The sequence below is a fragment of the Battus philenor genome, unplaced genomic scaffold (genome assembly GCF_028537555.1).
Source record: "Battus philenor isolate CCGP_79_NKW_IND1 unplaced genomic scaffold, ilBatPhil1.0.hap1 SCAF_20, whole genome shotgun sequence".
NCBI classification, from domain to species: domain Eukaryota; kingdom Metazoa; phylum Arthropoda; class Insecta; order Lepidoptera; family Papilionidae; genus Battus; species Battus philenor.
Genome location: NW_027181683.1, coordinates 914,212 through 926,969, shown reverse-complemented (window position 1 = coordinate 926,969; position 12,758 = coordinate 914,212). Strand labels below are relative to the sequence as shown.

The 12,758-nt window shown below is 35.8% G+C and overlaps 1 protein-coding gene across 1 annotated transcript in view; it reads left to right on the top strand.

Moving 5' to 3' along the window:
- The window catches only part of LOC137923091 (probable multidrug resistance-associated protein lethal(2)03659), an 89,294-nt gene that overhangs the window by 42,953 nt on the left and 33,583 nt on the right, over nt 1-12,758 (top strand). The window contains exons 2-8 of the mRNA XM_068766227.1: nt 500-676; nt 1,466-1,528; nt 6,536-6,612; nt 8,545-8,647; nt 10,372-10,476; nt 11,459-11,561; nt 12,466-12,697. Of these exons, the coding sequence (XP_068622328.1) occupies nt 597-676; nt 1,466-1,528; nt 6,536-6,612; nt 8,545-8,647; nt 10,372-10,476; nt 11,459-11,561; nt 12,466-12,697 (763 nt within the window). The 5' untranslated portion in view covers nt 500-596. The remainder of the gene's footprint in view (nt 1-499; nt 677-1,465; nt 1,529-6,535; nt 6,613-8,544; nt 8,648-10,371; nt 10,477-11,458; nt 11,562-12,465; nt 12,698-12,758) is intronic.

Here is a 12,758-nt window from a genome sequence, read left to right as displayed (position 1 = left end):
GCCAGTTGTTCCATGTTTTGAGGACCCCCTGATTCCAAGGTCGTGATGAGGAAGAGGATCGAATAACGCAGCATCGCCTCCCTGGCATTATTTAAACATAAGTAATAAGCTACCACCGACTTGAACGCTTCTGTTGAGAAAATCCGGCGAAATTCTCAACAGTTGCTCTTTTAAACGAAATTTAACAATTTGTAATATGTACATTATAATATCAATCATGTAAATGAGACAACAAACCAAGTTTCTTGCGTTTTGATCAAACAAACTATTGAATACTGTAATAAGGTTTATTTAATAATATAACTTTTGACCCTTGACTCAAAAACCCATTTATGATTAAGAAACACCATTGTCATCATTCTGAACGTGATTTGATGGTATTTATAAAAATACCACCATAGAAATTTTATAGCCTGACACCAGTTTTTACAGTCCAATATATTACTTCATTTGAAATTTTTTGTAATTATTGTTTTGACAATTTCTTTTTTCTTTTCAGATTGAAATGCAGATTAAGAAGGTCGGAGAGAAGAATTAAACCCTGTTTTTATATGATCAAATCTCCAGTGCGTCACTCGTTTCTAAGTGTTTAAACAATGGATCCCGGATACTTCGATATAGAAAGAAAACAGAACCCTAGAGAGACAGCGAATATTTTCTCGAAATTTACTTTTTGGTAAGAGATTAATTAATATTAGTAATTTAAATATCTTAAAATTAGTATTAATTTATGTTTTTATATACAAGATGATTGGTAAAAGATGTAAAAGATTTTTTGTTTATTTCCAGTCATAATTTCCATAAAGTGATCACACTGGAATTTTCTTTTTAAACTTTCTGCGGCCTGAACTGTGGGGTTCCGCCCACGCCGAGTGTACCAGCTCGTGGTCACCATTCTAGAACCTTCCTGCTCAACAGCCATCGATAACAAGAGCGATGTGCTACGCCCTATACCATTTCAGACGAGCAATTCTTCGAGCGACATCTGTTACCTTAGTTCTTATGCGGATCTAATCATTTTTGATTCAATTCCTCTCCATTGCTCTTTGGGTTATCTTGACCCTACTTATAGGGCCCGTCGGAAGTGACGCACTAGAATATGTTTCATTACTTTTTTTTCTATTGGATTACAACTGGCCAGTGGCTTCTGGCAGTGAAATCTGCATGGAAGGTTGAGCTTTTGACCATTTTTAAATTATATTATACGAGGACCATGACAAAGGTTCTTAAATCAACTGGACAACTATAAACAAGTTTATTTATTCAATTTTTGTGAAAGCTATGCATGGGATTTCTATACAATTTCGAATCAGACATAAGGAACATATCGTAGCAGACTGGCAAAATGAAGCGGGCAGGTTATATAAAAATTACAAATTTTTGCTAGAGTCTTTAGATTCTGGATCGAAGACTACGTACCAATGATCTGTGGTCGAATCACTGATGTTTTTTTATACTTTTACAGGTATACACGAACTGTTTTCAAAAAGGGACGCAGTGGTCAACTCAGCATATCTGACCTGTACAGGTGAGCTTAAATCTGTCTGTCTTTTTTGATAACGACTTTAAAACGTGTTTAAAGTCGATTCTATGGAGAGTGAGTTTTCTTTCCATTGTTTTTTTTTTTTGAAGTTTTGCTGCTAGTCTATTTAGGCTTTGTACAGCTTCAAGCTTGACTCTTCGGAAACAGGAGATCTGGAGAAAATCGCTGGGTGATCGTAGCCCAGTTACAACGAAGACGCACGCAAGTAGAAGGACTATACCCGTGTAGGTGTATAGTGTAGTGAATGAGGTGTAGTCTAAGGGGTCTCCCATACCGCCCTCGCTTGAACGCGGGTTAGGCGGGCGCGGTCACCAAGTTATGTGTATAAGTATGATTACTGTTCTGTGTATAAAGCCTGACAGAGGCTCGATGTGAGGCGCATGTCCTGACATCGAAACGGGGAGCGGAATATATTTAAATTCCGCTTTAAGGGCGAAGAAAAGTGCCTAATGCTCCGCTATACAGAGAAATCGTTCCGAAGGACCAAAGGCTTTGCGGAGTTTCGCGACAATTATGCAGACCTCATTGAGGTCTACATTAGCAAGGTATTGGCGGTATATAAGGCAGGCGATTAGGACCCGGTAAGGGGCTCGATGTGAGGCGCATATCTTGATGTCGTAACATTTATTTACAAAAATGATTCCTATTTATATATGCGAATGAGACCACTCCATCTGGCACCCCTTCGCACATTTTAAAAAGTTATTGCCGTATAAAACGCGCGCTCGCAGGAAACCAGTCCTCAGTAATTGACGAACTGCGTATTCGCCCGGAGCTGCCACAAGACGTACGATAAGATTCTAGATGGTAAATCAAAAAACCAATCATGTAATATTACTCAATACTTTTTATTGTAAACGATAGAAAATATATAACAGTTGGTGCAAAAGTAATGTCATAATGTGAACGCGCCTTAATTTTTACAAATGGCGCCAAATGTCACTGTCACTTTGACAGTTATGATGTAGATATATATATATACTCTGTCGCTTATTGACAACTAATTCTAGCGCCGTTTATAAACAAGATATCATAACCTTACTTTTCTTAGTTTTATATCTAAAGTTAAAAGTATATTATAAAATAAATCTTATTATAGCATTCAAGAGTTTTGAGTCGATCGAAACGCGTGAAAATTGACTTGTTGGTTCATTTACATGATCGATATTATAATTTACGCATTAAAAATTGTTAAATTTCATTTAAAAGAGTATCTGTTGAGTTTCTTGCCGACTCTTATCTTGCTGCATATAATGTTAAAATAATCTATACTCAAAAGGGCGTATAAATGCCTATTTGAATAAAGATAATTAGATTTTTTTTATTTTCCTCATTTTTGATTCAATATCTCATCGAAGCTTCGAATATGGTACTCTCTGTTGCTCTCTGGTTGATCACATAGATCACCAGCTCTCTTCATATCATCACTGGCAACACACATTGCTGAAATACCTTAGATATTGCGGTATATTTTATACTATAGTTCAATAATATATCTTTATTAACTGGCATTTATGTTTGATGTGTATTCAATGATTCTTATCAGATAATTTATTACGTTTCTACCGAGCGATGCTTGTGTATGCGGGTGCCTGTCAAATAATAGACCACTAGCGCCATCTATTGACGTTATACAAATTTAAAGAGTTGTCATATATAAGACATACAAAAGATTCATATAAGTATATCGATCGCAAATTGCAATAATATTTACATCTTCAATTCAATTTAACAGGAAAAATATATAATTAATAAAGTTTATCGTAAACAATACAATGACATATATAATATATAACTGATTGCACGTAAGCTATCGTGGAACATGTTCAAATTTATATTCGAAAATTCTTAATTCAAAATTCGTTTGTTTTTTTTTAATAATTAAAATATGTTGCATTTCTTTATTATTCCTATTTATGTAATACCTTTCCCACGCGTGTGTGTATATATATATATATATATATGTATGTATGTATATATATATATATATATACGTGGGAAAAGTACTACAGGTAAATATTGAATATTGTAGTTATAATGAATAAACATGTCAAATGAAGCAAAAAAAAAAACTTAATTAGTAAACAAGTTAGTCATGTTATTGAATTATTGTATTTTCTCACGTAAATTTGATTACTATTGCAATACAATAACTTACCACGTTGTATTGGTATTAAGTATATTGTTACTTATTTAAACTTAGAAAATATATTATCTTTAATGTATGTAGTCTATGTATAGGGTGGGCCATAAATTTTTGCACTTTTGAAACATGTGTAGAAATAAAAGTACAAATGATATTTTGTTTATGATTTATTTACCGTAATTATCATTTATTAAAATTTATTTTTTAAAAATTACATCGTCGAGATGTGCTCCGTCTCGCCGTTGGCACTCCTGTAATCGACTACGTAAACTTTGGAAAACTCGTTGACACATGCTGCGAGGAATCGCGGCTGTCTCGTCGTGGATGTTTTCTTTTAATTTAGATATGGTCGTCGGTTTATTAAGGTATACTCGACTCTTCAGATATCCCCACAAGGAAAAATCACAAGGTGTAAGGTCCGGGCTTCTGGGAGGCCATGGGATATCACCTCTGCGAGAAATCAATTTGTTAGGAAACAATTCTTTGACCACTGGTAAAGTCACGTTTGAGGTATGACATGTTGCACCATCTTGTTGCATCCAAGTCTGGCTGTTGTATCCTTTAAATTCATGCAACTGCGGTGTCAAAAACTCTCGCAACATCTTCACGTGTTGCCATTTGCAAAAATTTTTGCAAATGGCAAACCACCACGTGACTCTTTTTGTGTTTGGCACTAATCGGTGTAATATAAAGCCTGTAGATGCCCCGTGGTGGGGTGAAACACGTGTTGAGTAACTTGACGGTGGCGGTTGTGTGATTCGCATTGTTTGCCGCATACGCATTTATCAGCGGGCTGGCGGGCGGTGCACTTTGTTGCACGACTACCACTGCATGTGCGGAGGTGGCTAAATATTAGTCCTTTTCTTAACTAAAAATTTAGCTGGGTGATCGTACCCCAATTACAACGAAGACGCACACACGTGGAGAGTCTATACCCGTGTAGGTGTATAGTGTAGTGAATGAGGTGTAGTGTAAGTTGTGCGAAACGAGAACTACTCGGCGGTCGGGAGTGATACGGGCCTCTCCAGACCGCTCTCGCTTGAACGCGGGTTAGGCGGGCGCGGCCGCCGAGTTATGAGTGTAAGTGTGATGAATGTTCTGTGCATCGAGCCTGATGGAGGCTCGATGTGAGGCGCATGTCCTGTCGTCGAAACGGGGAGCGGAATATATTTAAATTCCGCTTTAAGGGCGGTGAGAGGTGCTTAATGCTCCGCTATGTAGAGAAAGCGTTCTGAAGGACCAAAGGCTTTGCAGAGTTTCGCTGCAATTATGCAGACCTCGTTGAGGTCTACATTGGCAAGGTATTGGCGGTATATAAGGCAGGCGATTGGGACCCGGTAAGGGGCTCGATGTGAGGCGCATATCCTGATGACGAATCAATTTCATCAACAATTGATTAAGTGCGTTATTCGTTAAACTTAGCCCAAATATACAGATTTTCAAAATGAGAATACAGTGTTCAACCAATAAAAACATTCAGCCAATCACAAGGCGAGAAGTTTTGTAGAACGCTGTCTCTTTCGCTCGATGTACTCTTTTCCGATTCCCCTTTTCAATGTGTCGCTTACGAAGACGTATTGTGGGTCCTACATGTTGATTAAATATAGATGTAAAAGCTCATTTCTTGTCAATTAATGTAAGTACACCATATCCAAAAATAAATGGTTACAATAATAATAAATAGTGTAATGATAATGTTGTAAGAAAAATTGTTTTAAAATTTCGTATTATTACATTGCTAGCTTGTAATGTATTTCAGTGATAATTTTATACAGGGTGATATAGGCTCTAAAAGATTTAAAACTTTTTGCTGACGATTGAACTGTACATGTTTCATCTTCAAACATTTAACTAATCACCATGTATATAAGAGATTTTCACTGACTCATAACAATGTCTCTAAAACCAATAGGCTTTGAGACTTAAATGTTGGTAGGAATATTCATTTTACTTGATAGAAGTTTTTGCTATTGATAACATCTCCTTCCTCCCCTATATAGTTGGGGAAAGGGATTTTTATTTTTATTAATAATTTTTTCACTTTCCCTATTTTTTTATTTCCATTCTCTTCTTTCATTCCTCAATATCTATCTTACTGCTCTTTCATTCTACATTTCAATCTGTTTATCTCTTTCACTCTTATAACCTTTCATCCATCCTTGATTACTGCAGTTTATTCTGTTTATACAACCCGGGTGGAAGTTAGCTAAAAAATGATTTTACAGAATCCAACTCGCAAGGAGTTCTGGGTCCTCATTATTAAAAATGAATTATTTTCAAACAATATAAACACAGGAATAAAATGCATCTAAAATATTTTCAACACACCCTTTCTTATTACTTATTTTCGACCCCCGCAAATAGCAGTGCGGGCCATGAAACGGGCGGACGACAGCGATTGAAATATATTTTAAAACGGTTTTATTTAGTTCGACCTGTACGGAATTTGTTCATTTGGGTCAAAATTAGAAATTGAAATTTAAGCACCTTCCCGTTGTCAGGTTGATCTGAAATTTTGTACACACATTTAATTTAGATGACAATACAATATAATAAAATCGATAACATTATAAATCTAAGATGGCCGCCGATACAAAATGGCGGATTACGTATTTTTCCTTAACCCCCTCAATATGGGTATCAAATGAAAGGGCTACACTAGTAAAACACGATGATTATGTCAAAATTTAAAATTCAAGATGGACGCCGTTCCAATATGGCGGACTAGGTATATATTTTTCCACAACCACTACAATATGGGTATCAAAAAACCGTTAAAAGTTTTTTAAATGTATTTATCATAAATGATGTCGTATTTGTTAAAGACATGCATTTTTATTTTACAGATGCACACCAGGACATCGAGCGGCGCCACGCGGCGACGTTATGTCCGAGCAGTGGAAACGCGAGAGACTCAAACAAGGTAACCATGCAGTAAATATTTTTAGGACATTATATCTAGACACATCTTGTATAACAGGCTTGTTTTGGTAACCGAGTGACAATGCATCCTTGTAGGTATTTCTCGCGCTCCCCTGCCATGTGTAAGCGTGGGATATTATTTGCAATATTCTTCACAATTTGTTTTGTTACTTCCACGCTTCTCTTTTGTCCTTCTTAAGATCTCTCATTCATTTCTCTGTTCTTTTTTTAATTCTCTTCCATTCCTTTCTATAACTTTGTTAACTATCATACATCACCTTTCTTGCTTCACTTTCTCTCCTTTATAATATTTTACTATTATACATTTCTTTATAATATTTTTTATCTCTCTTCTATTGACTTACGTGTTATTCCTTTTTATTAATGTTTTAATTTTCTCCTACAGTACTCCAGAATGATCTGGCGTTCTCCCCCTTGGCTAACTATCAAGTCGATGTTACTTTCTATATTTACCTCTTTTGAGGCGATTTTTGTTCTCTTTAAAAAACACTATGTATACTTGTAATAATAATACGTGAAAATATAATACGTGATCCAAAAATCATATATATATATATATATATATATATATATATATATATATATATATATACACATATATATATACATATATATATACATATATATATACATATATATATACATATATATATACATATACATATATATATATATATGATTTTATTATTCTTCGTGATATATATATATATATATATATATCATGAAGAATGTAATTCTGTCTGCCTGAACCTTAAAGAGCTGGTTATTATCATCTCCACCATTTATGTTAAAAATGTAATAGTCTAATTTTATTTGAAATTAGAATCAAATTAGATTTGAAGTGTGCTTCATGTTGTATTAACATGTTGAGTGCCTTGAGGTTTTATAGGAGCTTCCTCGTCAGGTCGTGCCATACATTTATATTGGTTCCATGATCCAGTTTACATGCAAGAATTCACAAAAATTGTCACGCCGAAAAACAGGTTCGAACTGTTACTAAGAGTGTTGAACTTTGAACGACAATATGACAATCAGACCGTATGTTAAAAGTCAACCAATTCTAGACGCGTTGGAAACAAATTAAAAAAAATATTACAACTCGTCATAGGACATATGCACCGATGAATTGTTCATTCGTTCCATGGCCGGATTATATTAAAGCAATACTTAAAATAGATGCGTCATATGTAACTGAAAATATATATACGCTGCCAATTCGGCTACATATAAGCCTTTCGTTTATTCATGCTATTTTTCTGCCACTCTGTGCTGTAAAACTTTGACCAAACTGGTTTAACATTTTGTGACAGTTGCGAGAGACAACCATTTTTATATTTACTTTGTTTTAATAAAATTCATTAAAGATTTCTGTAAATTGTTAAAATTTTACCTCTATTATCATATTTTATACTGTCAGTCACCGGTGACTGACGCGGCTTAAACGGAGAGGTGGATGTTAATGACCGGTGACTGACGCGACCTGTACGGATAGGTAGGTGTCAGTCACCGGCGACGGATGCAGCCTAAACGGAGAGATCGGTGTCAGTCCGGTGACTGACACGCGTATCAAGTTCAATTTCTAAGCAAGAAAAGGACCAATATTCAGCCACTTCCGCACATGCACAACACAGAGTCTGGTTTTGGCACGGTGATCGGTGTAACATAACTCCTGAAGATGCCCCGTCATACATCATATTTTATACTGTCAGTCATCGGTGACTGACGGGGCCTAAACGGAGAGGTCGGTGTCAGTCACCGGTGACTGACATGGTCTAATCGGAGAGGTCGGTGTCAGTCAGGAGTGACTGACGTGGCACTGAACGTGTTAACCAAATATGAAACTTGAGAGCTAAATGAGAAAAAAAAGTATAGGAAGCGCTGTAATTAAAGATATTAAATTTGTTTGTTCCAGATAAAACCAAGAAGCCGTCCTTATTGATGACGATAGTGAAGATTTACGGCGCGAAATTTATCATAGCTAATTTAATATTTGCATTTATAGACGCCAGTATTAGGTAAGGAAATGAAACGAGGATATATAATTATATTTATTTTATTCATACAGTTCGTAAAATGTTTAGCTCCTCTGCCAGAATACGGTATATACAATTTTTACACTTATTTCCGAAGTGATCACTTCGGTCACGATATGAGTAAGTTAATTTTCTACTTTTCAATCACCGATGACAAAACTTATAGATTATACAGGGTGATAGGTTGTAGGTGTAAAAAATGTGAATATATAGGTCATTCGTCAACTAAAACCTTGGAAGATTTTAAACATATTTTCAATAACCTATGCATAAAGTGTTCGCTTTTAAATATTCGACAGAACAATTACTTTTGGAAGTATAAATTCAACAAAGACAGATAGTAAATCAAAATTTTAAATTGTTAAACCTTTTTTTTACTATATTATCATTATGTTAAATATGTTTAATACCATTGATTTCTAAACAGTGAACGATATATTAATTGATGACAAATGTGCTATAAAATCACCCCTTTAAAGTTTTTACACCTATATTTAATCAGCCTGTATATATTGTACATATCAGGGGCGGCTCTAGCTCGTGTAGCGCCCGTGTGCAATGAAACCCTGGCGCCCCCTAGGCCTGACCCACCCGCGCGGCTATAACTATTAACTTTGCCGTCGTAACAAGAAAGTTTTTTCATATTCCAACAAGCTATTTTATAAGTAGGTATAGCTTACAGTATGGTATTAGTTACGGCCTTTCTTCTTATGACGGCAGAATAACACTCGTTATTTTTATGCCTGTAGCACATCTTTGTTGCCTGAGACGGCGGCGCCCGTGTGCATTGCACACCCTGCACTATAGGTTATGTCGCCCCTGGTACATATATAAGAATGCCAGTTGCGTGTCCATAATATATAACATATTATATCTGAAACCATTTATTTATGGATACAGTGTAATATACTGTATCCATAACAGATTTTTAATTTAATTACCTTACAGTATACAGCCTTAAAAAGGTTGCGCGTGCAAAAAAACATTTTTAAATTAAGACCTCTTTTGAGGTCTAGTCGCAAGCCAGATGTTACCGCCACGTGCGATCACTTTTCTCTTCAATATTTTTGATTAGATGTAGTCTGATTTTTCTATAATGTTGTATATAGTAAATTTTAAATATCGTATCACCTGTAAAAGAACATGACAGTACCAATATTTATATGATAAATTTTAATGTGCTTGTGTCTACCTAAATAAATATAAAAACCATTGTTGTTCTGTATATGAAATAAATACATTTAAAAAAACTTTTAAGTTAAACGGTTTTTTGATACCCATATTGTGGCGGTTGTGGAAAAATATGTACCTAGTGTACCTAGTCCGCCATATTGGAACGGCGTCCATCTTGAATTTTAAATTTTGACATAATCATCGTGTTTTACTAATGTAGCCCTTTCATTTGATACCAATATTGAGGGGGTTAAGGATAAAATATGTATTCCGCCATTTTGTATCGGCAGCCATCTTAGATTTATAATGTTATTGATTTTATTATATTGTATTGTCATCTAAATTAAATGTGTGTACCAAATTTCAGATCAATCTGACAACGGGAAGGTGCTTAAATTTCAATTTCTTATTTTGATCCAAATAAAATCCGTACGGGTCGAACTAAATAAAACTGTTTAAAAATACTCGTCTTTGATAAAGTCCGTTTCCATACTATGCTACTAATTATTAATCCGATTATAATACAATTGCAGGTTATCAATACCTCTGTGTCTGGAAGGCCTTATCAATTACTTTTCGCCGTCGCACGGCGGGGTAGCAGCTACTGATGCCTATCTCTATGCTTTAGGTGTTGTTGGGTAAGTTTGAATTCTGTACATTATACTCAAGGGTATCTCCCAATCAACCAATAGTACGTCAGACATTAATCCATAGTGCTGTCTCGCTCGCACAGTATCTACACGCAGAACTGTGCGAGTTCACTCACCCACTAGTTGTACTACGCAAAATGTATAGATACAGCGGCAAAAAGAGAAGACGAATGAAGTATATAAAACAAGAGACATTCGACTTTTATTTGAAAATAGAACAGTTTAACACGTGACGTAAGTCTAAAGGAACAAAGACGGGTAAAAACGAAAAAAATATCTATTTATATTTATATGAGGATCGCCTAATCAACCAATAGTACGCCAAACATTAATCCATAGTGCTGTCTCGCTCGTACAGTACCTACACGCAGACCTGTGTGGGTTCACTCACCCACTAGTTGTACTATGCAAAATGTATATAGCGGCAAAATGAAGAAGCAAAGAACAGAGAAGCGTAGGAATAGGCCAGAAGAGAATCAAGAACCAAATCGACCGTAATGAATACAGTGTTTTTTAAGTTCGACGAATTTTTACTCAATGACCTATCATCTACATGCTTTAATCTTTAAAATAGCCTTAATAAAATATAACGTTTTATTTAGGCTCCATAAAATATAATCTAATTAACTGGTACAATATGAATTCATTTAATGAGTATAAAATTAATAAGGGCGGCAGACCGTAGCTACAACAAGCTGCATATATAATTGAGCGATAGAAAACTAGGAGCGTTCGTATTGTTACAAAGCACGAGTTATGGAACCCTCTAAACAATAAACACTGAACCCTAGGATCAAGAACACGTGTGACCTTAGTAATTTATAGATTTAGTGTACGTTTCTCGGAAATTCTAACCTAGTACTATCTCGAACTTATTAAAACCTTATCCGTAGTATAAATGCCCCGCCTACTATCACTGTCGCGTAATTCTTTGAACTACGTCTTATTACGTCAAATATTTGTTTTCCAGTTTCATGGCATTAAGTGCGAGCATCATACATCCCATGTTGCTGTGGTTGCTTACCATGAGCATGAAGATCAGGGTTGCATGCTGCTCGCTTATATACAGAAAGGTGAGTAAACATTTACGCATCTTTGATTTATTTCTGCTGCTAGATGGCGCTGTTACAAAATTTCTAATTATTAAATAGTATTATTGAGTGAAAAGTTTTAAAGTTATTAAAATCATGAACGTGTCGTATTGTAAGTGGACGAGTGAGGACTCTGTCCAGTAGTGAAGGTTTTATGGCAGAAATGGTGATGGTTTTGATGACGTTCAAATTGACAAATAAAAAGTGATAATTAGACAATGTACTTTGAAATATGTCGGCGGTTGGGATTCGTCCCGGATCAACCGTCAAATTCATGCATCTTGTATGGATAATCTGGGCGTGGTTAAACGAAATACAACCTTAGATTTAATACCAAAAAGGTTTAAATAAATTACTTTAATAAATGACACAAAACTATGCAAATTAACGGATTAAATTTCGGTAGAACGTATGCGACCTGTCATCACCGACCGTTCTGCACCACGTTCAAATTTCAACTGCGCCCTCAACGTCGCTGCACGGTGGTTTTAACGTTTCACTAGAGTAGGAACTTCCGGTCAGTTCCACTCGCTTCCACTTCCGGAAGGAAAGTTCCATCCTCTTGTACTAAATGGCGCCACCGACTAGTCGTCATGTATTATTGATTTTTAATATATGATCCAATAAATGGTTGAATATCTTCCTTATAAATTTTATAAAAAAGTTAACTGCGTATAGACTGAAGGGAAACTCAAGAAAAAGACGATATACATGTTTAATTTGCTTTTTTTCGTGTACAAATTTAATGTTGCCAGCATTTATACAAAGCAATAGTGTTAGTATGATATGACTAGTTCCTCAATTCGCTGCTAGATGGCGCAAATACATATTAGTAGCTTTAGTAGATGGCACCTGTTGTTAGACAAAGATTATTTATTATTTCCAGCTTCTCCGGCTGGATTTGACTGCTGGAGGCAAGGCGTCCGAAGGTTTAGCTGGGCACGTGGTAAACCTATTAACGACGGATGCGCAGCGGTTCGACATGGCCAGTCTCTTCATGGTGGACCTGGTGCGAACACCAATTGAGAGCGTCCTGATCGTATATCTCATGTATCGGCAGATAGGAGTCGCTACTCTTATTGGGGTATCGTTCCTTCTTCTCTTCATTCCGTTGCAAGGTTAGTAATTGTTTTTAAACTGTCGCTTTCTTGAAGCGTATCTGTTCAGGAAAGAGACAGA